The sequence below is a fragment of the Entelurus aequoreus genome, linkage group LG10 (assembly GCF_033978785.1).
Source record: "Entelurus aequoreus isolate RoL-2023_Sb linkage group LG10, RoL_Eaeq_v1.1, whole genome shotgun sequence".
Classification (NCBI taxonomy): domain Eukaryota; kingdom Metazoa; phylum Chordata; class Actinopteri; order Syngnathiformes; family Syngnathidae; genus Entelurus; species Entelurus aequoreus.
In genome coordinates, this window is record NC_084740.1 from 75,513,177 (window position 1) to 75,536,974 (window position 23,798).

The 23,798-nt window shown below is 38.0% G+C and overlaps 1 protein-coding gene across 2 annotated transcripts in view; it reads left to right on the top strand.

Moving 5' to 3' along the window:
- Positions 1-23,798, top strand: part of med14 (mediator complex subunit 14) — a 69,902-nt gene that overhangs the window by 11,430 nt on the left and 34,674 nt on the right. For both annotated transcript variants that reach the window (XM_062061706.1, XM_062061707.1), the window contains exons 8-15: positions 7,183-7,315; positions 11,092-11,242; positions 11,316-11,427; positions 17,884-18,009; positions 18,078-18,156; positions 18,290-18,449; positions 18,522-18,716; positions 21,578-21,712. In XM_062061706.1, the coding sequence (XP_061917690.1) occupies positions 7,183-7,315; positions 11,092-11,242; positions 11,316-11,427; positions 17,884-18,009; positions 18,078-18,156; positions 18,290-18,449; positions 18,522-18,716; positions 21,578-21,712 (1,091 nt within the window). The remainder of the gene's footprint in view (positions 1-7,182; positions 7,316-11,091; positions 11,243-11,315; positions 11,428-17,883; positions 18,010-18,077; positions 18,157-18,289; positions 18,450-18,521; positions 18,717-21,577; positions 21,713-23,798) is intronic.

Here is a 23,798-nt window from a genome sequence, read left to right on the forward strand (position 1 = left end):
ATGTAAACAAAGAAGCGCCGGCTGTGTACGTGTTGCTGCTGACTTTCCTCGCAAAATAGACGCTTCGCACCGACAACTTTCTTCTTTGCTTGCTCAGCTTCTTTCTCCATAATGCAATGAACAAATTGCAACAGATTCACCAACACAGATGTCCAGAATACTGTGGAATAATGACATGAAAACAGAGCTATTTCGTATTGACTTCAATGGTGTCAGAATACTTCCGTTTCAATGATTGACGTCACGCGCATACGTCATCCTCAGAGGCGTTTCGAAACCGGAAGTTTAGCGGGAAATTTAAAATGTCACTTTATAAGTTAACCCGGCCGTATTGGCATGTGTTGCAATGTTAAGATTTCATCATTGATATATAAACTATCAGACTGCGTGGTCGGTAGTAGTGGCTTTCAGTAGGCCTTTAATTGAATGTTAGCAATAATTGCAGCTTAGCTGTTCTTTCCGGAAAAAAATAAAAAAATTATATACTTAATTTTTTAAAATAATGGGGTGGAGTGCATGCAAAGGAATTTGACTACATTGTCATTTATAGGGATATTCCAGTCCGATATTGATATCGGATATCAGTCTGTTATCAGCGAAAAAATATCAGCTCCACGCCGCTTGAAAAGGTAGTCGCTATAATGATACGTAAAACTGTCGAAGATGCGGGTGACTGATTACACCAATGTGAATATAATATGTGTAACTTACAACAAATTGTGTTCATACAGTAGTAGCTTGCTCACATTAGCCAGATTAGAATTGTACGTATGTATACATTTAAACACGCCAGCGCTATCAAAGAGGATACGAAAGACTTCAACTGTTGTTTGATCACTCAATTGATTAGTACAACACAGGAGAGCTTCTTGCGGTTGCAGTCGTACATGACACAATGTCGGGACATTCCAAGGAGTCACAGGAACGCATTGTGACAGCAATGGGTGGCAAAATGATCCCTTACATACGTTTATAGACGTTCTTACGAATATGAGTATAAAGAATTAAAAGTATTGACGAAAAAGTTAATTTTGTGTCCTTGCTTCGACCTTTTTACTTTGTTAAAATGTAATGTTGGCAAAGACAGCAACATTTTGAAGCGCAATCAAAGGTAGATGACGCTTCTGAATGCTGCATACTTTAAATACAGCTGGTGACATCTGGTAGAGTTAATAACAAAATACAGGGTTTCCCACACATTCATTTATTTGTGGCGGCCCGCCACGAAATGATTATGTCCGCCACAAATAAAAAAGAATTATTTTATTTTATTTTTATTTTTTTATTTTTTTTTTGTCGTCTCCAGCTTCTCAGGCAAATCATATAGTTGATGTAGATGCCCATATCGGCTGTTCAGATTTACTTTACAAAAGAGAAGTGTAGGATACTTCTCTTGTTGCCTTATTTGTATTTGACTTTATTAAATGTATTTATATTACAAACACAACATGTGTATATAACAAAGGGTGCAAAGTCTGCAGGCAGTAGGAAACACATGGTTAAGTGTAGGGAGTAAAACTGATGGCAGTCTAAAGTTCAAGATTTTTGTTCAGTGGATCAGATGTTTGATGAAGCTCTGTGTCTATCTACCACCACTACTGTTTTCTGTTTATTTGTTACTGATTGTGGCAGGACACCTCTGCCTCTGTTTCACTTTATGTTGCTGGTAAATAATATGGTTGTAGTAGTAGGCTAAAGTTAAATTATTTAGTATGCACTAATTAAAGGGGCAGAGCTTTGAGACATTTTAGCTTTTATATTTTATAAGATGTATTTTTTGTAAGAACCACAATTAATAAATATATTTCAGTGAATAACTTATTGTTCAAATCTGTATATAAATATGTACATAAAGTGTTGTAATTATATTGTAAAATGGATGGATGGATGGACATTTAAAACAAAACTGTTATTATTAATTAGTAAGTATGCATTTTTTTAGCCTTTTTAGAGAAAATCAAATCATTGTAGTAAATTATGCAAATTATACGATGATGTCATGGTGACCACGCCCATAGCCACGCCCATAACCACGCCCCCACCGCCACAGTTATCTTGGCAGTTTATAGGAAACACTGAAATACATCAGGAGGTTGCCTACAGCCACAGATGTTCATGCTATTGTTTTTGACCTGCTGCTAATTAGAAACCAGTGGGCGGGGAGAAAGGGTGGTTGTGCTTTTGTAGACCACATATGACTATAGGAAATTGTCATTTACAGCAGGGGTTCTTATAAGGCTGGGCGATATGGCCTTTTATTAATATCTCGATATTTTTGGAACATGTCATGATACACGATATACTGTATATCCCGATATTTTGCCTTAGCCTTGAATGAACACTTGATGCATATAATCACAGCAGTATGATAATTCTATTTGTCTACATAAACACATTATTCTTCATACTGCATTAATATATGCTCATTTTCAACTTTCATGCAGAGAGGGAAATCACAACTAAGTCAATTGACCAAAAGTGTATTTATTAAACAGTTATTAGGCAGTGGCACAAACATTCATGTCATTTCCAAAACAGAAAGTGCAAGATTGTCAGAGACATTTTAAAACAAGCTATTAGTGCACTTTTGTGCATGATGTCACTAAGACGACATATCAAAACAACACTAAATTAAAGTGCACTTTTTGTACAGAACGCCACTACAATAGTTAAAAACAAAGTGCACTTTTGTGCAAGATGTCACAGAAGATATTTCAATAACTGTCAAATAAAAATGAGCTGTATAATAGGAAATCAAATAGTATATGTCCTTCATTCTGTTGTTGACTTTTTTTTCATACAGTGTTGATATAAAAATTGTTGCTTGGGCATTTTGTGGGTGTGGCACCGAACGGAGATGTTGACATGCAGTTTCAAGCACTCTTCATTCTCTAGCGGGTGACTTTTCAAATGATGCTACAAATGAGCAGTGCTGCTACTTTCTGTAGCAACGCTTTTGCCGCATAATTGTTCAGCATATTCCCGCTTGAAGCCAAACCACCGCCAGACGATGGACCCCGTGCTGTTTTTCTTGGGAATTAATTATTCCCAATTTGTTACCAGATCCGCACCGTCTTTCTCTCGTATTACCACTCGCACCGCTCCGCTAGCATCACAGCTAATGTTACCCATGTAGGTACCGCTCTGCTCGGGGAGGGCGTGTGACGTATGTAAGAAGGTGCGCTTGTTTTTATGTCTCTGTGAGAAGGAGAGACAGGAAAGAGGGAGAAACGCCTGTATTGTAATGCCCACATCTAAAAGCAACTGCGTGAGAACATATATTCGAATATCACTAAGGCTGCAGCTAACGATTATTTTTCTATCGATTAATCTATAGATTATTTTTTTCGATTAATCGGTTAATCTATAGATTATTTTTTCGATTCATCTATGGATTATTTTTCCTTTTACCGATTATTTTTTATTTTATTTTATTTAAAATGAAGATGAAAAAATAAAAGTAGGCCAGTTTTTTCAAAAGGCATGGCTTTTATTTACAAAAAAAAAAAGTATGGCCACTCAGTCAACATTGACAACAACATGACAAAATATTCTGTAACAATGTAAACATTTAAAACTTTTAACATTTAACAAAATTAAAAGTAGCTTATTTGCTTTTTAATGTGCGAATATAAAAGTAAACATCCAGTGCAAATCTTAATATTCTGCAATAGTATAAGCATTTCAAAAGTAAAAGTATTGCTTATTTTGCTTTAAAATGTGCAAAAATAAAGATAAACATCCAATACAAAAAAGTGCAAAACTAAATATTCTGTAACAAAAGTGTAAACATTTCAACAAAAGTGAAAGTATTGCTTATTTGCTAAAATGTGCAAAAATAAAGATAAACATCAATACAAAAAAGTGCCAATCTAAATATTCTGGAGCACTGTAAACATTAAGTATTGCTTTTAAAATGTGCAAAATAAACATCCAGTCCAACACAGTACACAATAACCAATTCTACTCATTCCAGTGAGTGACTAACAGTTGTAATGAAGAAAGGTTAGCATGTCTACTTGCTTTGCTTCTTTTCTTGTTTACAATATTCCCAGCAGCTGAAAATAGGCGCTCAGAAGGGGTCGATGTGGCTGGAACTGAGAGGTAATTAGCCTTCACCTCAAGCCAGGACTGCGAGTGAGCTGAGCTGCAGTTTAAGTTTCTAGTAGGTCAACGGGCTCATAGTGATGTTACTAGTAGTTGACTGGGAGGTGTTTATTATCATTTGGGGAGAGTCCGCTGCCTGATGCTCACCTGCTAAACACCTATCTGCTCCACGCTGAAGCGCTGACTACATGCGCTCTGAATACGCACTGCTGATTGGCTGATAATGCTTCGTGTGTACCAATCAGATGGTTGTGTGGGTGGGACAATGCTGCGTGTGTACCAATCAGATGGTTGTATGGGTGGGACAATGCTGCGTGTGTACCAATCAGATGGTTGTATGGGTGGGACAATGCTGCGTGCTGAGACAGAGGCAGCCGCAGAAGGAGCAAAGCAACTTGTTAAGCCTTTGCAGCTAAAGTTAGCTTTAGCTTAGAAACTCGTTCGGTACACCCCCGTACCGAACCGAAAGCCCCGTACCGAAACGGTTCAATACAAAACACATAACGTTACACCCCTAGCAGATACAAATGACACATTCATGTTTTTGTGTAATGATGACAACGTATGCTAACGCGGACGGTTGACTAGTTGATGGTTGATGGTTTTCTTTTCAAATGTTCGTTCATAGCCGTTGTGCTGCTATGATAGGCCATTTACGCTCGACACTGTGCATACAACAACATTTTTAGGCTGTGTATTGAAATACTCCCACACTTTTGACGACTTTTGGCGTGCGTTTTTCCCCTCGCTCGCACAGTCTGCTTTGCGCTCCGCCATGACGGTAGTGTGACGTAATTATGCGACGCGTCGACGCACAAAAACGGCGTCGACGTATTTACATAACCGATGACGTCGACTACGTCGACGCGTCGTTTCAGCCTTAAATATCACGATGTAGTCATTTTCTATATCGCACAGAGAGTATATCGATATATCGCCCAGCCCTAGGTTCTTAACCTTTTTGACCTCGGGGGCCCATCTTTTCCACTACCGAGGGGCCCGGAGCCCACTCAAATTGTAACTTTGAATTAGTAATCTTACTCTACATTTTAATCATATTCGATGATTATATATATCCTACTTACAGTTTACAACCTTGTCAAATGATATGAATCAATGTGTCAATCACAAAAAATATTATTTATTAACACATAAACCCCAGGCTTTGGTCAAGCTGATTCGAAAAATAAGTAATATTCAAATATACTGCATAAGAAGGGACTCATAAATAACTGACCAAAAAATTTTTTTTGTGCTAAAATAAATAAACTAAACCATAAATATGTTTCTTAACAAAACCGTCAATAAAATGAGTGCGCAAATGGAAACAGCTTTACCACTATAGTTATATTTTTTGTGCTTAAGAAACCTCTTTGACATAAGCATCAGATTTATTTTAAGATTGTCATTATCAGTGTTGGGACTAACGCGTTACTAAGTAACGCGTTACTGTAACGCCGTTAGTTTTGGCGGTAACTAGTAATCTAACGCGTTATTTTTTTTATATACAGTAACTCAGTTACCGTTACTGCATGATGCGTTACTGCGTTATTTTACGTTATTTGTATGTAGTATCGGCTAGAAACTGAAGATCTGAGTGTGTTTTATTGGAGCGCTCCGGTGGAAAAGAAGAGGCGTGCTTTCCCCCACCCACAGAAAGCACGCCTCCCCGCAGGGGAGACGTTCCTCCAGAGCCGTACTTCGGGTCTAACAACCTTCACTTTACCCGGAAGAGGGTCTTTACAGCTGAGGGTGAATGACGAGCCCGGCGGTTTGTTGCAACTTTGTGACTTTATTGCACGCAGCCATCCACCAAACTAGAGCACCTACACGCACTCACTGTCGCCGCTCCCTCACCTCTCTCGCCCACTCACTCACTGACGTCATTTACCTCTCATGCTGTCATATCTTAAAGGGCCACACACACATACGCTACTCTCATAACAACTAACAAGACATCATGGCGAAGCCAGAAGTCGAGTTTTTTAACATGGAGACATTCTCAATACTTTTCTTTTGTCGAGCACAAAGAAAATAACATTTTAGTTAAATGTAGGTTGTGTCTTGGATCAAAGATCCTATCTACTTAGAGTTAAAGTTAAAGTGCCATTATGTTGCAGCTATTTAAAATAGTTTTGTCAATTTTTTCTGGCCTGGAATAAATTGGCCCTTTGAAACATATCTTTGTCTTTGTGTGTTGTATGTAGACCACATTGCTTGTGTGTTGTATGTAGACCACATTGCTTGTGTGTTGTATGTAGACCACATTGCTTTCTGAGTTCAGTGATGCAAATGCATGTCAAGTTGATCAACAGATTGTATTATTCTCCAGTGCAATAACAGTACTGAAATGAAGGCTAAAAGGGCATTAATGGGAGCCTTAAAAAAAGGGGGGGGAAAAGAAGTAACTAAATAGTTACTTTTCACAGTAACGCATTACTTTTTGGTGTAAGTAACTGAGTTAGTAACTGAGTTACTTTTGAAATAAAGTAACTAGTAACTGTAACTAGTTGTTTTCAGTAACCAACCCAACACTGGTCATTACTGCCACGAGTGGTAGAAAAGTGTATCACAACTGAATACGGACCACAGCAGTGAAACAAGTATTTTTTGCGGCCCAACAATGGGCTCTATGTTTAAGAAACACTGGTTTACAGTATTTGTACATATGCATTCGTTTTTGTCTCAGGCTTACAAAAATATAGCAAGCTTAATTTTATGGTTAGGAGGGGTCGACTGTCTTGTTCATGTGCATGATTAGCCTTCTTCTTGTAATGAGTGAGAAAGTGAGAAAAATCCTTCTATTTAGTTTGAATGAGTATACCACTGAATGCTAATTATGGCATCTGTGCTCTTCCCCCCGCAGCAGCAGTCACAGTGGAGCTAATTACACCAAAGAGCAGTTTGTGTGGGCCACAAATATCCCTCTTATTTATTTATTTGTTCACCAGCGCAGTGACAAAAGACACATGCTTTGAATGTCGATGCAAAATGTGTGTGCGTGCATGCGTGATACTTCATTGCCGTCGTCAACCAGCTGCTTGGTCCTCAAATCCTTAACTGCGTTGCCTCCAGACTCCTTCTGTCTCTCGCTGCAGCTGGAGGTGCTCCACTCGCAGACCCTGATGCTCATCAGAGAGCGTTGGGGAGACCTGGTGCAGGAGGAGAAATACATGCCCGCAAAGTACCTCATCCTCACTGTCTGGAAGTAAGCCTTTTAATTCAAGAGCAGGCATGAATGTGTGCATTTTACTGTGCAGAAGAGTCACCACATGTACGCTGACAAAATGTCAGGGGATTTCTGCATTTTAAAAAAATAATAATTTGACTTCATTGACTAAATTAGGCCTAAAATCTATATCGAGATATAAATTACAGCCTCCTGCGATAACAATATATATCACTATTAGGGATGTCCGATAAATGCGTTAAAATGTAATATCGGAAATTATCGGTATCGGGTTTTTTTATTATCTGTATGGTTTTTTTTTTGGTTTTTTTTGGTTTTTTTTTATTAAATCAACATAAAAAACACAAGATACACTTACAATTAGTGCACCAACCCAAAAAACCTCCCTCCCCCCATTTCTTTCTGTTATTAATATTCTGGTTCCTACATTATATATCAATATATATCAAGACAGTCTGCAAGGGATACAGTCCGTAAGCACACATGATTGTGCGTGCTGCTGCTCCACTAATAGTACTAACCTTTAACAGTTAATTTTACTCATTTTCATTAATTACTAGTTTCTATGTAACTGTTTTTATATTGTTTTACTTTCTTTTTTATTCAAGAAAATGTTTTTAATTTAGTTATCTTATTTTATTATTATTTTTAAAAAGTACCTTATCTTCACCATACATTGTTGTCCAAATTAGGCATAATAATGTGTTAATTCCACGACTGCATATATCGGTTGATATCGGTATCGGTTGATATCGGTAATTAAAGAGTTGGACAATATCGGAATATCGGATATCGGCAAAAAGCCATTATCAGACATCCCTAATCACTATGTATTATTTGGTATAGAAATGATAATGCAGGGGTGTCAAACTCATTTTAGCTCATTGGCCGCATGGAGAAAAATCTGCGCACACGTGGGCCGGACTATTAAAATCATGGCATTAAAACTAAAAAATAAAGTCAACTTCAGATTGTTTTCTTTGTCTTACTTTGGCCAAAAATAGAACAAACACATTCTGAGAATATTACAATAAAAATATAGAAAAAAATACCGGCAGCGGTAAAGTTTAGATCCCTAAAGGAAAGAAGAAAGTGAATGAATGTTTATAACTGAATACATTTACATAAGCATAAAAATGTGTTTTCTTTTTTATGATTTTTTAAAATGTATTTAATAATGTTTATGACAAACTTTTTCCAAAACACAATTTAGAATGTGAGATATAACAGGATAATGCATATTTATTATTTGTTTTCAAAACGGTTACCAAAAAGTGGGACCCCAAAAATTTACTGTGGGACCCCATTTTTATGACTTGATTGATTTTTTGATTGATTGAGACTTTTATTAGTAGGTTGCACAGTGCAGTACATATTCCGTACAATTGACCACTAAATGGTAACACCCAAATAAGTTTTTCAACTTGTTTAGGTCGGGGTCCACTTAAATTGATTCATGATACAGATATATACTATCAGATATATACTATCATCATAATACAGTCATCACACAAGATAATCACATTGAATTATTTACATTATTTACAATCTGGGGGGGGTTAGGTTTGGTTGTTATCATCAGTCATCAACAATTGAGAACAGAGAAATGGACATTGGAACAGTGTAGGTCTGACTTGGTAGGATATGTACAGCAAGTAGTGGGCAGAGAGAGAGAGAGAGAGAGAGATCAGAAGGCATAAGAAAAAGTATCTGCATTTGATTGTTTACATTTGATTATTAACAATCCGGGGAGGGTGTTAGTTTAGGGTTGTAGCTGCCTGGAGGTGAACTTTTATTGCGGTTTTGAAGGAGGATAGAGATGCCCTTTCTTTTATACCTGTTGGGAGGGCATTCCACATTGATGTGGCATAGAAAGAGAATGAGTTAAGACCTTTGTTAGTTCGGAATCTGGGTTTAACGTGGTTAAACGTGGGTCCTTGGAACCCCATTTTGAAAATTCTTAGCGCCAACACTGATGGAGTATTGGTGCGTGCAAAACAGCAGCAGGCGCCTGTGGCCTGCGGGCCAATTCTAATACTAATCAATAGAGATGTCCGATAATATCCGATATTATCGGCCGATAAATGCGTTAAAATGTAATATCGGAAATTATCGGTATCGTTTTTTTTATTATCGGTATCGTTTTGTTTTGTTTTTTTGGTTTTTTGTTTTGTTTTTTTTTACACTCATTTACACTCATTCACACAAAAGGGTTGTTTCTTTCTGTTATTAATATTCTGCTTCCTACATTATATATCAATATATATCAATACAGTCTGCAAGGGATACAGTCCGTAAGCACACATGATTGTGCGTGCTGCTGCTCCACTAATAATACTAACCTTTAACACTTAATGTTACTCATTTTCATTCATTACTAGTTTCTATGTAACTGTTTTTATATTGTTTTACTTTCTTTTTTATTGAAGAAAATGTTTTTAATTTATTTATCTTATTTTTTTAAATTATTTTATTTTTTTAAAGTACCTTATCTTCACCATACCTGATTGTCCAAATTAGGCATAATAATGTGTTAATTCCACGACTGTATATATCGGTTGATATCGGTATCGGTTGATATCGGTATCTGTAATTAAAGAGTTGGACAATATCGGATATCGGCAAAAAGCCATTATCGGACATCCCTACTAATCAAATATCATCCCGGGGGCCATAAATAATTCATTTGCAAGCTGGATCTGGCCCGCGGGACCCAGAACCCCTTGCAGCACTAACTCTTCCGGGACGCTACAATATACACCCCCCGCTACCCCATACGCCCCTGTTACATTGTTTAATGCATCCAGCGTGGCATCACACAAAATTAGGAATAATAATGTGTTAATTCCACGACTGTATATATCGGTATCGGTAATTAAGAGTTGGACAATATCGGATATCGGCAAAAAAGCCATTATCGGACATCTCTTGTCCAGAGTATATAAAGTCACCAAACACGAATGGACAATGAAGGTGAAGACAAAAGAGTGACATCTCTAGTACCGACTAGAGATGTCCGATAATATCGGTCTGCCGGTATTATCGGCCGATAAATGCGTTAAAATGTAATATCGGAAATTATCGGAATCGTTTTTTTATTATCAGTATCGTTTTTTTTTTGTTTTTGTTTTTAATTAAATCCACATAAAAAACACAAGATACACTTACAATTAGTGCACCAACCCAAAAAACCTCCCTCCCCCATTTACACTCATTCACACAAAAGGGTTGTTTCTTTCTGTTATTAATATTCTGCTTCCTACATTATATATCAATATATATCAATACAGTCTGCAAGGGATACAGTCCGTAAGCACACATGATTGTGCGTGCTGCTGGTCCACTAATAATACTAACCTTTAACAGTTAATTTTACAAATTTTCATTAATTACTAGTTTCTATGTAACTGTTTTTATATTGTTTTACTTTCTTTTTTATTCAAGAAAATGTTTTTAATTTATTTATCTTATTTTATTTGATTCATTTTTTTTAAAAGTACCTTATCTTCACCATACCTGGTTGTCCAAATTAGGCATTGTAATGTGTTAATTCCACGACTGTATATATCGGTTGATATCGGTATCGGTTGATATCGGTATCGGTAATTAAAGAGTTGGACAATATTGGCATATCGGATATCGGCAAAAAGCCATTATCGGACATCCCTAGTACCGACCAATCTCGCTTTTGGATAATGGGAATCTGCAACATCAAACCCTGATCGGACTGTTACTTTTATTTTGTGGCTGTAGAAGTTAATGTTTTTGTTGGGTTTTTTTTGTTTTTTTTACAGTCAACAGGTCCTAGGCAGAAAAACAGGTACAGCCTCTGTGCATAAAGTCACCATCAAGATCGACGAATCAGATGGATCGAAGCCGCTGCAGATCTCCCATGAGCCCCCTCTCCCTGCGTGCGACTCCAAATTAATGGAGAGAGCAATGAAGGTACCGTATGTTGCATTACTTTTGTGCGTGAGAAAATGTTGAATTAATCCTGATTGGCTCCCTCCATATTTAGATCGACCACCTGTCTGTGGAAAAGCTTTTGATTGACAGCGTTCACGCCCGATCCAACCAGAAGTTACAGGAATTAAAGGCCATTCTGAAGGGAAACAATCCCAGCGACAGCTGTAAGTATTCACTCTGGTTTCTTATCATAAAGCAGTGTTTCCCATAAACTGCCAAGATACCTGTGGCGGCGGGGGTGTGGCTATGGGCGTGGTCACCATGACATCATCGAGGAATTTGCATAATTTACTACAATGATATGATTTTCTCTAAAAAGCCCCAAAAAATGTATTTTTACTAATTAATAATAACAGTTTTGTTTTAAACGTCCATCCATCCATCCATCCATTTTACAAAATAATTACAACACTTTATGTACATATTTATATACAGATTTGAACAATAAGTTATTCACTGAAATATATTTATTAATTGTGGTTCTTACAAAAAATATATCTTATAAAATATAAAAGCTAAAATGTCTCTTAAAGCTCTGCCCCTTTAATTAGTGCATACTAAATAATTGAACTTTAGCCTACTACTACAACCATATTATTTACCAGCAACATAAAGTGAAACAGAGGCAGAGGTGTCCTGCCACAGTCAGTAACAAATAAACAGAAAACAGTAGTGGTCAAATACAAATAAGGCAACAAGAGAAGTATCCTACACTTCTCTTTTGTAAAGTAAATCTGAACAGCCTATATGGGCATCTACATCAGCTATATGATTTGCCTGAGAAGCTGGACAGGACAAAAAAAATATATATAGATATTTTTTAATTTTTTTTTATTTGTGGCGGACGTAATTCTTTCGTGGCGGGCCGCCACAAATAAATGAATGTGTGGGAAACACTGTAAAGACAGCGAGGCAAAAACCTCACAAAGGTTGTTCCACGTGGGAGTTAGCACCTGATAGTACAGTCCAGTTTTCTATGGTTTAGAATTAGGGATGTCCGATAATGGCTTTTTGCCGATATCCGATATGCTGATATTGTCCAACTCTTTAATTACCGATACCGATATCAACCGATACCGATATCAACCGATATATACAGTCGTGGAATTAACACATTATTATGCCTAATTTGGACAACCAGGTATGGTGAAGATAAGGTACTTTTTTTTAAAAATGAATCAAATAAAATAAGATAAATAAATTAAAAACATTTTCTTGAATAAAAAACAAAGTAAAACAATATAAAAACAGTTACATAGAAACTAGTAATTAATGAAAATTTGTAAAATTAACTGTTAAAGGTTAGTATTATTAGTGGACCAGCAGCACGCACAATCATGTGTGCTTACGGACTGTATCCCTTGCAGACTGTAGTGATATATATTGATATATAATGTAGGAAGCAGAATATTAATAACAGAAAGAAACAACCCTTTTGTGTGAATGAGTGTAAATGGGGGAGGGAGGTTTTCTGGGTTGGTGCACTAATTGTAAGTGTATCTTGTGTTTTTTATGTGGATTTAATAAAAAAATAAAAATAAAAATAAAAACGATACTGATAATAAAAAAAACGATACCGATAATTTCCGATATTACATTTTAACGCATTTATCGGCCGATAATATCGGCAGACCGATATTATCGGACATCTCTATTTAGAATCGTGAATCCTTTATGTGTTTGCCAAACTGGGTGTGAAACAGGAATGACGACAGTCTCTTTCACGCAGTAATCTTGCAAAATTGCTACTCTAGTGTCATAAGCATTGATTCGGCACTTACTCGCTTGTGCTTTTTACACAGAACCAAGCTTAGTGGAATATTGTGGCTAATCGACCCAAAATCTTACAATCAGACAATAAAATGCACAACATATAAAATACCTGTCGGGACAGCGACAAGGGCTTTCATCACAACAGGGCGAGAGTGTCGATATTATTACACAGAAAGATGACATCCAACCTCGCCGGTGCAGCTCCATTTGTAGTGTTCTGGTGAGACGTGACCCCTATAGGAAGTCATGTATTTCCTGCATCTGCACATACGTAAGATTCCAAGGAATGCGCAAATATAATTGCGCATAGCCCTAAATCAGTGGTGTCCAAAGTACGGCCCGCGGGCATCTTCAATTTGTGAGTTGTCATGAAGTAATAAATAAGGGATCTGGCCTGTGTGGGGTGTTGTCACATACATTTATTTATCTGACAATCTGATTGCTGCAAATTTCCTGCCATCTTGTGAACAACGTGAGTAAATTAGGTAATGACCATGAATTGCGCGCTGAAGTGACGTATATGACCCAATCAAAAACCTTCCCTAGTCATGCGGCAAAAAGAACATGCAGCCAACGCATATGGTCACACATAACACAATCTGCTCACTGATTTTTGTGGATATTCTAAAACAAAAAGGTCCAAGCACCATACAAAAAATATTTTTTTAGAATTTGAATTCATTACAATGCATGATGCAAAAAATGCAAAACACTCTCCACACTTTGGCGCATTTTAGCTGCTTGATATTTCTGAATGATTATACAACTTTAAGAAGGTCATCAAGGAACTAAACAAGGTAGAGGTTGAACTTTAACATACTCTTACTATCCAATATCTATTACATTAATATAATATGTACATATATGTTTACATATACGTATATATATATATATATAACTTTTTTTTAATTTAAAAAAAATATATATATATATATAATTTTTTAATTTTTTATTAATTTTTTTTTTTTAACTGTCCGGTTTGCTTGTTTTTTTTCATTTGATCAGTTATCGCTTTCCGCTGGTGGTTTTTTTTGTTTATATTTGTTTGTTATGTGTTATATTTCACTGAAATGCGCATTGGGGCCATAAAGTGGGTTTTATCCGATTAATCGAACCAACTAAACGATAGATACCGTATTTTTCGGACTATGAGTCGCTCCGGAGTATACGTCGCACCGGCCGAAAATGCACAATAAAGAAGAAAAAAAACATATATACGTCGCACTGGAGTATAAGTCGCATTTTTGGGGGAAATTTATTTGATAAAATCCAACACCAAGAATAGACATTTGAAAGACAATTTAAAATAAATAAAGAATAGTGAACAACAGGCTGAATAAGTGTACATTATATGAGGCATAAATAACCAACTGAGAACGTGCCTGGTATGTTAACGTAACATATTATGGTAAGAGTCATTCAGATAACTATAACATATAGAACATGCTATACGTTTACCAAACAATCTGTCACTCCTAATTGCTAAATAACATGAAATCTAATTCGATTACTAAAATAATTGATAGCTACAGCCCTAAACGATACCCATTCTTACATATTACTGTCTATAACTCAACGGACGGGTGCCAAAAACGGGTTGCGCAACTTTTAATAATAGCTTCTAACAGGACGAGAGGGTGTTGATAGCCTGCAGATCATTGACTGGAATAATGGCGGCTTTAGAGGAAATGCCAGACTGTTTCGCTCCAACGCTGAAGGTGCAGCTCCATTTGCTGGTTTGACTACTTTTTATCATTCCAATGCAAGTGCACTGTAACGGTGCAATGTGGGCTGGGAAAATTATAAATGCGTCTTTATTCAAACTCTCGACGATATGTAAGAAGATTTTGCTGCACACCCGTCCTATCGCTGCACAAAGTGTCACAGGAAACATTCGAAAGCTGTCTTATTTGTTTTTTTTTGATTGATTGAAACTTTTATTAGTAGATTGCACAGTACAGTACATATTCCGTACAATTGCCCACTAAATGGTAACACCCCAATAAGTTTTTCAGCTTGTTTAAGTCGGGGTCCACGTAATCAATTCATGGTACAAATATATACTATCATCATAATACAAGTTAATCATCAGAGTATACACATTGAATTATTTACATTATTTACAATCCGGGGAGTGGGATGAGGAGGGTTTGGTTGATATCAGCACTTCAGTCATCAACAATTGCATCATCAGAGAAATGGGCATTGAAACAGTGTAGGTCTGACTTGGTAGGATATGTACAGCGAGCAGAGAACATAGTGAGTTCAGATAGCATAAGAACAAGTATATACTGTATTTTTCGGACTATAAGTCGCAGTTTTTATCATAGTTTGGCTGGGGGTGCGACTTATATTCAGGAGCGACTTATGTGTGAAATTATTAACACATTACCGTAAAATATCAAATAATATCATTGATGTCATTCACGTAAGAGACTAGACGTATAATATTTCATGGGATTTAGCGATTAGGAGTGACAGATTGTTTGGTAAACGTATAGCATGTTCTATATGTTATAGTTATTTGAATGACTCTTACCATAATATGTTACGTTAACATACCAGGCACATTGTCAGTTGGTTATTTATGCCTCATATAACGTACACTTATTCAGCCTGTTGTTCACTATTCTTTATTTATTTTAAATTGCCTTTCTAATGTCTATTCTTGGTGTTGGCTTTTATCAAATACATTTCCCCCAAAAATGCGACTTATACTCCAGTGCGACTTATATATGTTTTTTTCCTTCTTTATTATGCATTTTCGGCAGGTGCGACTTATACTCCGGAGCGACTTATGGTCCGAAAATACGGTAATTCTGTACTACTTTAAACACTTTATTTTCTGTGCTGTTAATACCCATCTTGACTAGAACTAAAACACTACACAAAGGAAAACAGCAAAAAACTCTAAGTCAGGGTGTGATGTGACAGGTGGTGACAGTACACCTACTTTGAGACAAGAGCTACAGTGATGGGTTATGGTTTAAAGCAGGGGTCACCAACGCGGTGCTCGCGGGCACCAGGTAGCCCGTAAGGACCAGATGAGTAGCCCGCTGGCCTGTTCTAAAAATAGCTCAAATAGCAGCACTTACCAGTGAGCTGCCTCTATTTTTTTAAATTTTATTTATTTACTAGCAAGCTGGTCTCGCTTTGCCTGACATTTTTAATTCTAAGAGAGACAAAACTCAAATAGAATTTGAAAATCCAAGAAAATATTTTAAAGACTTGGTCTTCACTTGTTTAAATAAGTTCATTAATTTTTTTTACTTTGCTTCTTACAACTTTCAGAAAGACAATTTTAGAGAAAAAATACAACCTTAAAAATGATTTTAGGATTTTTAAACACATATACCTTTTTACCTTTTAAATTCCTTCCTCTTCTTTCCTGACAATTTAAATAAATGTTCAAGTAAATTTATTTTTTTCATTGTAAAGAATAATAAATACATTTTAATTTAATTCTGCATTTTAGCTTCTGTTTTTTTGACGAAGAATATTTGTGAAATATTTCTTCAAACTTATGATTAAAATTCAAAAAAATTCTGGCAAATCTAGAAAATCTGTAGAATCAAATTTAGATCTTATTTCAAAGTCTTTTGAATGTCTTTAAAAAATTTTGTTATGGAAAATCTAGAAAAAATAATGATTTGTCTTTGTTAGAAATATAGCTTGGTCCATCCATCCATCCATCCATCCATTTTCTACCACTTATTTCCTTTGGGATCGCGGGGGCGCTGGAGCCTATCTCAGCTACAATCGGGCGGAAGGTGGGGTACACCCTGGACAAGTTGCCACCTCATCGCTTGGTCCAATTTGTTATATATTCTAACAAAGTGTAGATTGGATTTTAACCTATTTAAAACATGTCATCAAAATTCTGAAATTAATCGTAATCAGGAAAATTACTAATGATGTTCCATAAGTTATTTTTTGAATTTTTTCAAAAAGATTTGAATTAGCTAGTTTTTGTCTTCTTTTTTTCGGTTGAATTTGGAATTTTAAAGTGTCGAAATTGAAGATAAACTATGTTTAAAAATTCAATAGTCATTTTTTTTGTGTTTTCTCCTCTTTTAAACCGTTCAATTAAATGTAAATATCATTAATTATTAATAACAGAGTTAAAGGTAAATTGAGCAAATTGGTTATTTCTGGCAATTTATTTAAGTGTGTATCAAACTGGTAGCCCTTCGCATTAATCAGTACCCAAGAAGTAGCTCTTGCTTTCAAAAAGGTTGGTGACCCCTGTTCTATATATTATAGTTATTTGAATGACTCTTACCATAATATGTTACGTTAACATACCAGGCACCTTCTCAGTTGGTTATTTATGCCTCATATAACGTACACTTATTCAGCCTGTTGTTCACTATTCTTTATTTATTTTAAATTGCCTTTCAAATGTCTATTCTTGGTGTTGGCTTTTATCAAATACATTTCCCCCAAAAATGCGACTTATACTCCAGTGCGACTTATATATGTTTTTTTCCTTCTTTATTATGCATTTTTGGCCGGTGCGACTTATACTCCGGAGCGACTTATACTCCGAAAAATACGGTACATTAGAAATACATTTGATTATTTTCATTTGGCTATTTACAATCCGGGGAGGTGGGATGTGGAAGGGGGAGGGTGTTAGTCAAGGGTTGAAGTTGCCTGGACGTGTTGTTTTAGTGCGGTTTTGAAGGAGGGTACCGCCTCTCTGGTTGGTAACTCAACTGAAGGGTGCCAAAAAGTGGAAAACAAATTGTAAACCGCTCATCACTCGTACATTGATAAATTAAACAGAAAATTTATGTTGACATTAGCATGATGGGAAGATAACTTCTACTGTCTCTCAACTTCAGCATTCATCGAAACCGCTCTACCCACACTCGTCATTCCCATACTGGAGCCGTGCGGTCGCTCCGAGTGCCTACATATATTCGTCGACCTCCATTCGGGCATGCTGCAGCCCATGCTGTACGGATTAGGTGAGTGGACGCCGCCCAGATGCGTTTTCACGTAGGCTTCTATCGTTGTAAAATTCCTCTCACTGTAGATCAGTCGATGCTGGACGACATCGAGAAGACGGTCAACGACGACATGAAGCGCATCGTGTCGTGGCTTCAACAACTCAAGTGAGTAACGGCCTAAGCGGAGGCGTTGGCTGGGCAAAGGAGCAGCAGCACCACAGTGATGGAGTGTGAGTCTGACGCCTCGCTCGAGCTCGTGGAAATTGACTTGTTGTCCTTTTCGTTCCCCCGTGGACAGATTCTGGTTGGGCGAGCAGCGCTGCCGACAGTCGGTGAAGCACCTTCCCACCGTGTGCACAGACATCCTCCACCTGTCCAACACGGCCACACACCCCGTGGGCAACTTGTCCAAGCACAAACTCTTCATCAAGCTCACGCGACTCCCGCAGTATTACATTGTGAGTTCATGGGCAAAGTCGAGGGTTCATGTCTTTATTTATATTTACGTCGTCCCCTCATTGTGGCTTTAGGTGGTGGAAATGCTCGACGAGCCAAGCAACCCGGCGACGTTGCAGTACAAGTACTCCTTCCTGATTGTTACACAGCTGGAAGGCGACGACGGCCCCATGTGTGCGCAGCTCTTGCAGCATTTCAAGCCCAACCTGGAACACCTCGTTCAGGACACCACGTCGACGCGAGGGCACCGGACTGTGTCCAAGAGAAAAGTCAGTAGCCGTTTTTTTCAACAAGATAACTACCGTATTTTTCGGAGTATAAGTCGCTCCGGAGTATAAGTCGCACCGGCAACTTCAACCCCTGACTAACACCCTCCCCCTTCCACATTCCACCTCCCCGGATTGTAAATAACCAAATGAAAATAATCAAATGTATTTCTAATGTACCATATTTTTCGGAGTATAAGTCGCTCTGGAGTATAAACCGCACCGGCCGAAAATGCATAATAAAGAAGGAAAAAACATATATAAGTCGCACTGGAGTATAAGTCGCATTTTTTGGGGAAATGTATTTGATAAAAGCCAACACCAAGAATAGACATTTGAAAAGCAATTTCAAATAAATCAAGAATAGTGAACAACAGGCTGAATAAGTGTACGTTATATGAGGCATAAATAACCAACTGGTATGTTAACGTAACATATTATGGTAAGAGTCATTCAAATAACTATAACATATAGAACATGCTATACGTTTACCAAACAATCTGTCACTCCTAATCGCTAAATCCCATGAAATCTTATACGTCTCGTCTCTTACGTGAATGAGATAAATAATATTATTTGATATTTTACGCTAATGTGTAAAATATCAAATGGTTGGTTCGCTTTAGTGCTAGCTGCACTAAAGCGAACCAACAGGCCCTCCAGCGAGTGGTTAAAGCGGCGGGGAAAATTACAAGGACGATACTCCCAGAGATGAGTGCCATGTACACAACTCGCTGCCTAAAGCGAGTACACAACATCCTGAAGGACAGATACCACCCAGCACATGGCCTCTTCAACCTGCTACCCTCTGGAAGAAGGTATAGATCGATTCGCGCCAGGACCACCAGAATGTCTCACAGTCTGTATCCCCAGGCTGTGAGACTGCTAAATGAACAACCTGCCCCTTTGCTGCCCCGGACCATCTCATTACCTCACTCTTCACCACCTCAATAATTGTGCTCTGGACACTGCATTGCTGCAACATCAACGTAACACCCATCAGACATCTGACTGTTCCCACCCCCACGCCCCCTCTATTCGCCATCTTCCTGACAATGCTAAACTGTGAACTATGGTCAACCTGCACTTTAATGCAGTTTCTATGCCGCTGGACAAAGCTCAAACAAAATCTCGTTGACATGTATGACTTAAGTGTTATTATGACAATGACAATAAAGGAATTGATTGATTGATTGATTGATCATTTCACACATAAGTCGCTCCTGAGTATATGTCGCACCCCGGGCCAAACTATGAAAAAAAACTGCGATTTATAGTCCGGAAAATACGGTAATATCCTCCAAGATCAAACACCATGTTTTCCACAACGTTCTAAAATAATCTCTTCCAGGGTCAAACTCCCACCATCATAAAACCTTTACCAGCATTTTTAACTCACTTAAATGTCATACAAATGTAATAAGAAGTTAACCACTGGTAACATTATTCATTCACGAAGCACTTACCGGTATATAAGTGGTGTCCGAAATATTTTCTACCGAGGGTCACATACAGAAAAATTAAATGGATGCAGGGCTGCCACTTTGACACATTTTTTCCATATAGGGCAATGGTCTCCAATAGGGCTGGGCGATATATGGAGTTTGTAAGATATATCGATGAATTTTTAAACAAGATATAAATTAAGAAAATATCGTAATATCGATATAATTTATTTTGCGTTAAAATGACCAAACACCGCTTTCCATTCCCTCGCAAAACTTCATGGGCTACTAAACCCCTCCCCTTCCTCCTTCCAAGACGTGCTTGCACGTATAAGAACATCCTTCTCAGTTGGTTATTTATGCCTCATATAACGTACACTTATTCAGCCTGTTGTTCACTATTCTTTATTTATTTTAAATTGCCTTTCAAATGTCTATTCTTGATGTTGGCTTTTATCAAATACATTTCCCCCAAAAATGCGACTTATACTCCAGTGCGACTTATATATGTTTTTTTCCTTCTTTATTATGCATTTTCGGCAGGTGCGACTTATACTCCGGAGCGACTTATAGTCCGAAAAATACGGTAATTCTGTACTACTTTAAACAGTTTATTTTCTGTGCTGTTAATACCCATCTTGACTAACTGGGTTAATAAAAGTGCCACTGACCGGTTACAGTACAGTTGTCATTCACTTCAATTTAGTGAATCTCGCTCAAAAATGATTATCTTTATATAAATATTTTCACCGGAAAATATATCGAGATATATATCGAATATCGAGTTTAAGTAAAAATATATCGAGATATACTTTTTCGTCCATATCGCCCAGCCCAACCTACTCAGTGGCCTAATGGTTATAGTGTCCGCCCTGAGATGGGTAGGTTGTGAGTTCAAACCCCGGCCGACACATACCAAAGACTAAAAAAATGGGAGCCATTACTTCCCTGCTTGGCACTTAGCATCAAGGGTTGGAATTGGGGGTTAAATCACCAAAAATGATTCCCGGGCGCGGCCACCACTGCTGCTCACTGCTCCCCTCACCTCCCAGGGGGTGAACAAGGGGATGGGTCAAATGCAGAGGACACATTTCACCACACCTAGTGTGTGTGTGACAATCATTGGTACTTTAACTTAACTCCAATAGAGGTGGCAATCTTTGGCCACCTCACGATTCGAATGCGATTACAATTCAGGAGCTGCGATTCGATTAAAAATCAATGGCTGTGATTTAGTGTAAGATTGAAAAATAAATTGTTGCTTTCTTTCAGACCACAGGAATTCTACTGCAAACGAGTTTCACCGGTTCATGCGCTGCCTAATTAAAGCATCACTAGGATGTTGACTACCTGGGAAAACAATAGTTTTTGTTGTGTTGTTTAGTTTGATTACGTGTGTAATTATATCTGTATCTCTAGATGACTGGAGAGCAGACAGAATTGGAGCCAAAGAAGCCTAAACGCTCAGGGGAGATGAGTGCCTTCAACAAGGAGCTGGCGCACCTGGTGGCCATGTGTGACACCAATATGCCTTTTGTTGGCCTCAGAACCGAGGTGAGTCGAGTCACCATGACTTGACAGCCGGGATGGCTCCTTCATTCCATTTGTGCTCGTCACGTCGAAAATTAAAGGGGAACAATCACTTTTTTTGAAATTTTGCCTATCATTTACAATCTCTATGTAAGACAAGAACACATACCGTATTTCCTTGAATTGGTGCAGGGAATATAGTATTCGCACGTCTAGAATTACTGCCGGGTCAAACTCGTTTCTCAAAATAATTAACGCATGCTTGGCCTTATCGCCGGTTCATTATTGACGCCGGATCAAATTAGTTTCGCAAAATATTAATTTTATTATCGCATGTCTATAATTTTCGCCGGATCAAACTCGTTTTGCAAAATATTTAGCATATGGGTAGAACTTCCACTGGGTCAAATTCGTTACGTCACGAGTGACGCTTTACCTGTCCTCATTTTCAAAATGGAGGAAGCTGCTTTCAGTAGTTTACAATCGCACAAAGGAAAAAAGATAAAGAGCTATTCAGTAGGATTTAAGGTCCAAGCTATTGAATACCCGTACAGTATGCTAAAAAGAACAGTAAGCAGCTATGTTTTATTAATATACCGTAGCTGCGTGTGTCAAATACTGTATAAGTCATTAAATGACTCCCGCCTCCTGGTGGTAGAGGGCGCTACCGCGCTAGTGATCCTTCTTGCGACTTCCGGTACTGCAGAAGAAGTGAACACACGCAGCCTCTGCCTGAACTTTTAACATGGAGGATTACATACCGGTATCTAAAATAAAACAGTTTCCTAAACTGGACTTTCAATGGAAGCAGGAGGTAATAATTAAAGGAATATCTCCATCGAGACAGAGAGACTTTTAAAACGGAAGAAAGAAAATAAGGAAGACTTCTATAAACAAGTTATCGATGCTTTTGGTCAGAAGGAGCTGCAAATGGACTCCATTTATAAGTACAGGTAAGACCATAATAACGTTTTTTTTATTAAATGTGCTTTTCATGATGGTATGCTTACATCACACTCAAAGCGCATGCCTAAATTTACCGGATTCCTTTTGGTAAACGCCGGAGTGAGAAGAGGTTTTAAAATAATTACCGCATGCACGGCCATCCCGCAGGCTTCCGATAAACGCCGAAGTGACAGGAGGTTTTAAATTAATTAGCGCCCCTGCGGCTATTCAAGGAAATACGGTATATTTTTCTTTTTTTATGCATTGTAATTCGTAAAATATGGAATATACGAGGTGGCTAACAACGCAGCTGATGGAAGTACTTTATGGCGCCCATAAAGCTCTCTAAAAAACATCCAAAAACCGCCAACAATACTCCATTTACATCGTCCATCCATCCATTTTTCTACCGCTTGTCCCGTTCGGGGTCGCGGGGGTGCTGGAGCCTATCTCAGCTGCATTCGGGCGGAAGGCGGGGTACACCCTGGACAAGTTGCCACCTCATCGCAGCCATTTACATCGTGTGACCTGAATATTAACCAAGTATTAGCGATATTGTTATTACAAGCACTAACGCAGACGACCTATTTTTAGTAGCGCCGTAATCACAGAGCTAACTAGCTTACGTTGCTATATTGGCATATTGAGCTGGTGAATGTTAATTATAAATTATAAATCATGCCTCTCACCTGGACAGTAGAAAATTGTGGCCATAACCAGAAAAGTTAGTCAATTTTGACATTCAACTTATACCCGTAGATGGCGAGGAAGACAGGAAAAATGCTTGTTGCGACCTAGGGGTGTAACGGTATGTGTATTTGTATTGAACCGTTTCGGTACGGGGGTTCCGGTTCGGTTCGGAGGTGTACCTAACGAGTTTCCACACGGACATATTAAGTAGCGTAACGCACGTTGTGTAAACAATGCACACCGAGGCACAACACACGGCATGCTAGCAGCTAACCGGCTAGGATAGACTGACCATACGTCCTCTTTTCACCGGACATGTCCTCTTTTGCGGAGCTGTCAGGGCGGAGTTTCTTAAATGCCTCAAATGTCCGGCATTTTGAGTTAGTGTTGCGTGTATTTTCAATGTACGTTCAGGGTTAAGAAGGGGTTAAAAACAAAACAAATTGTGCGCGCGGCAGCATTGGTGAGGGAGGGG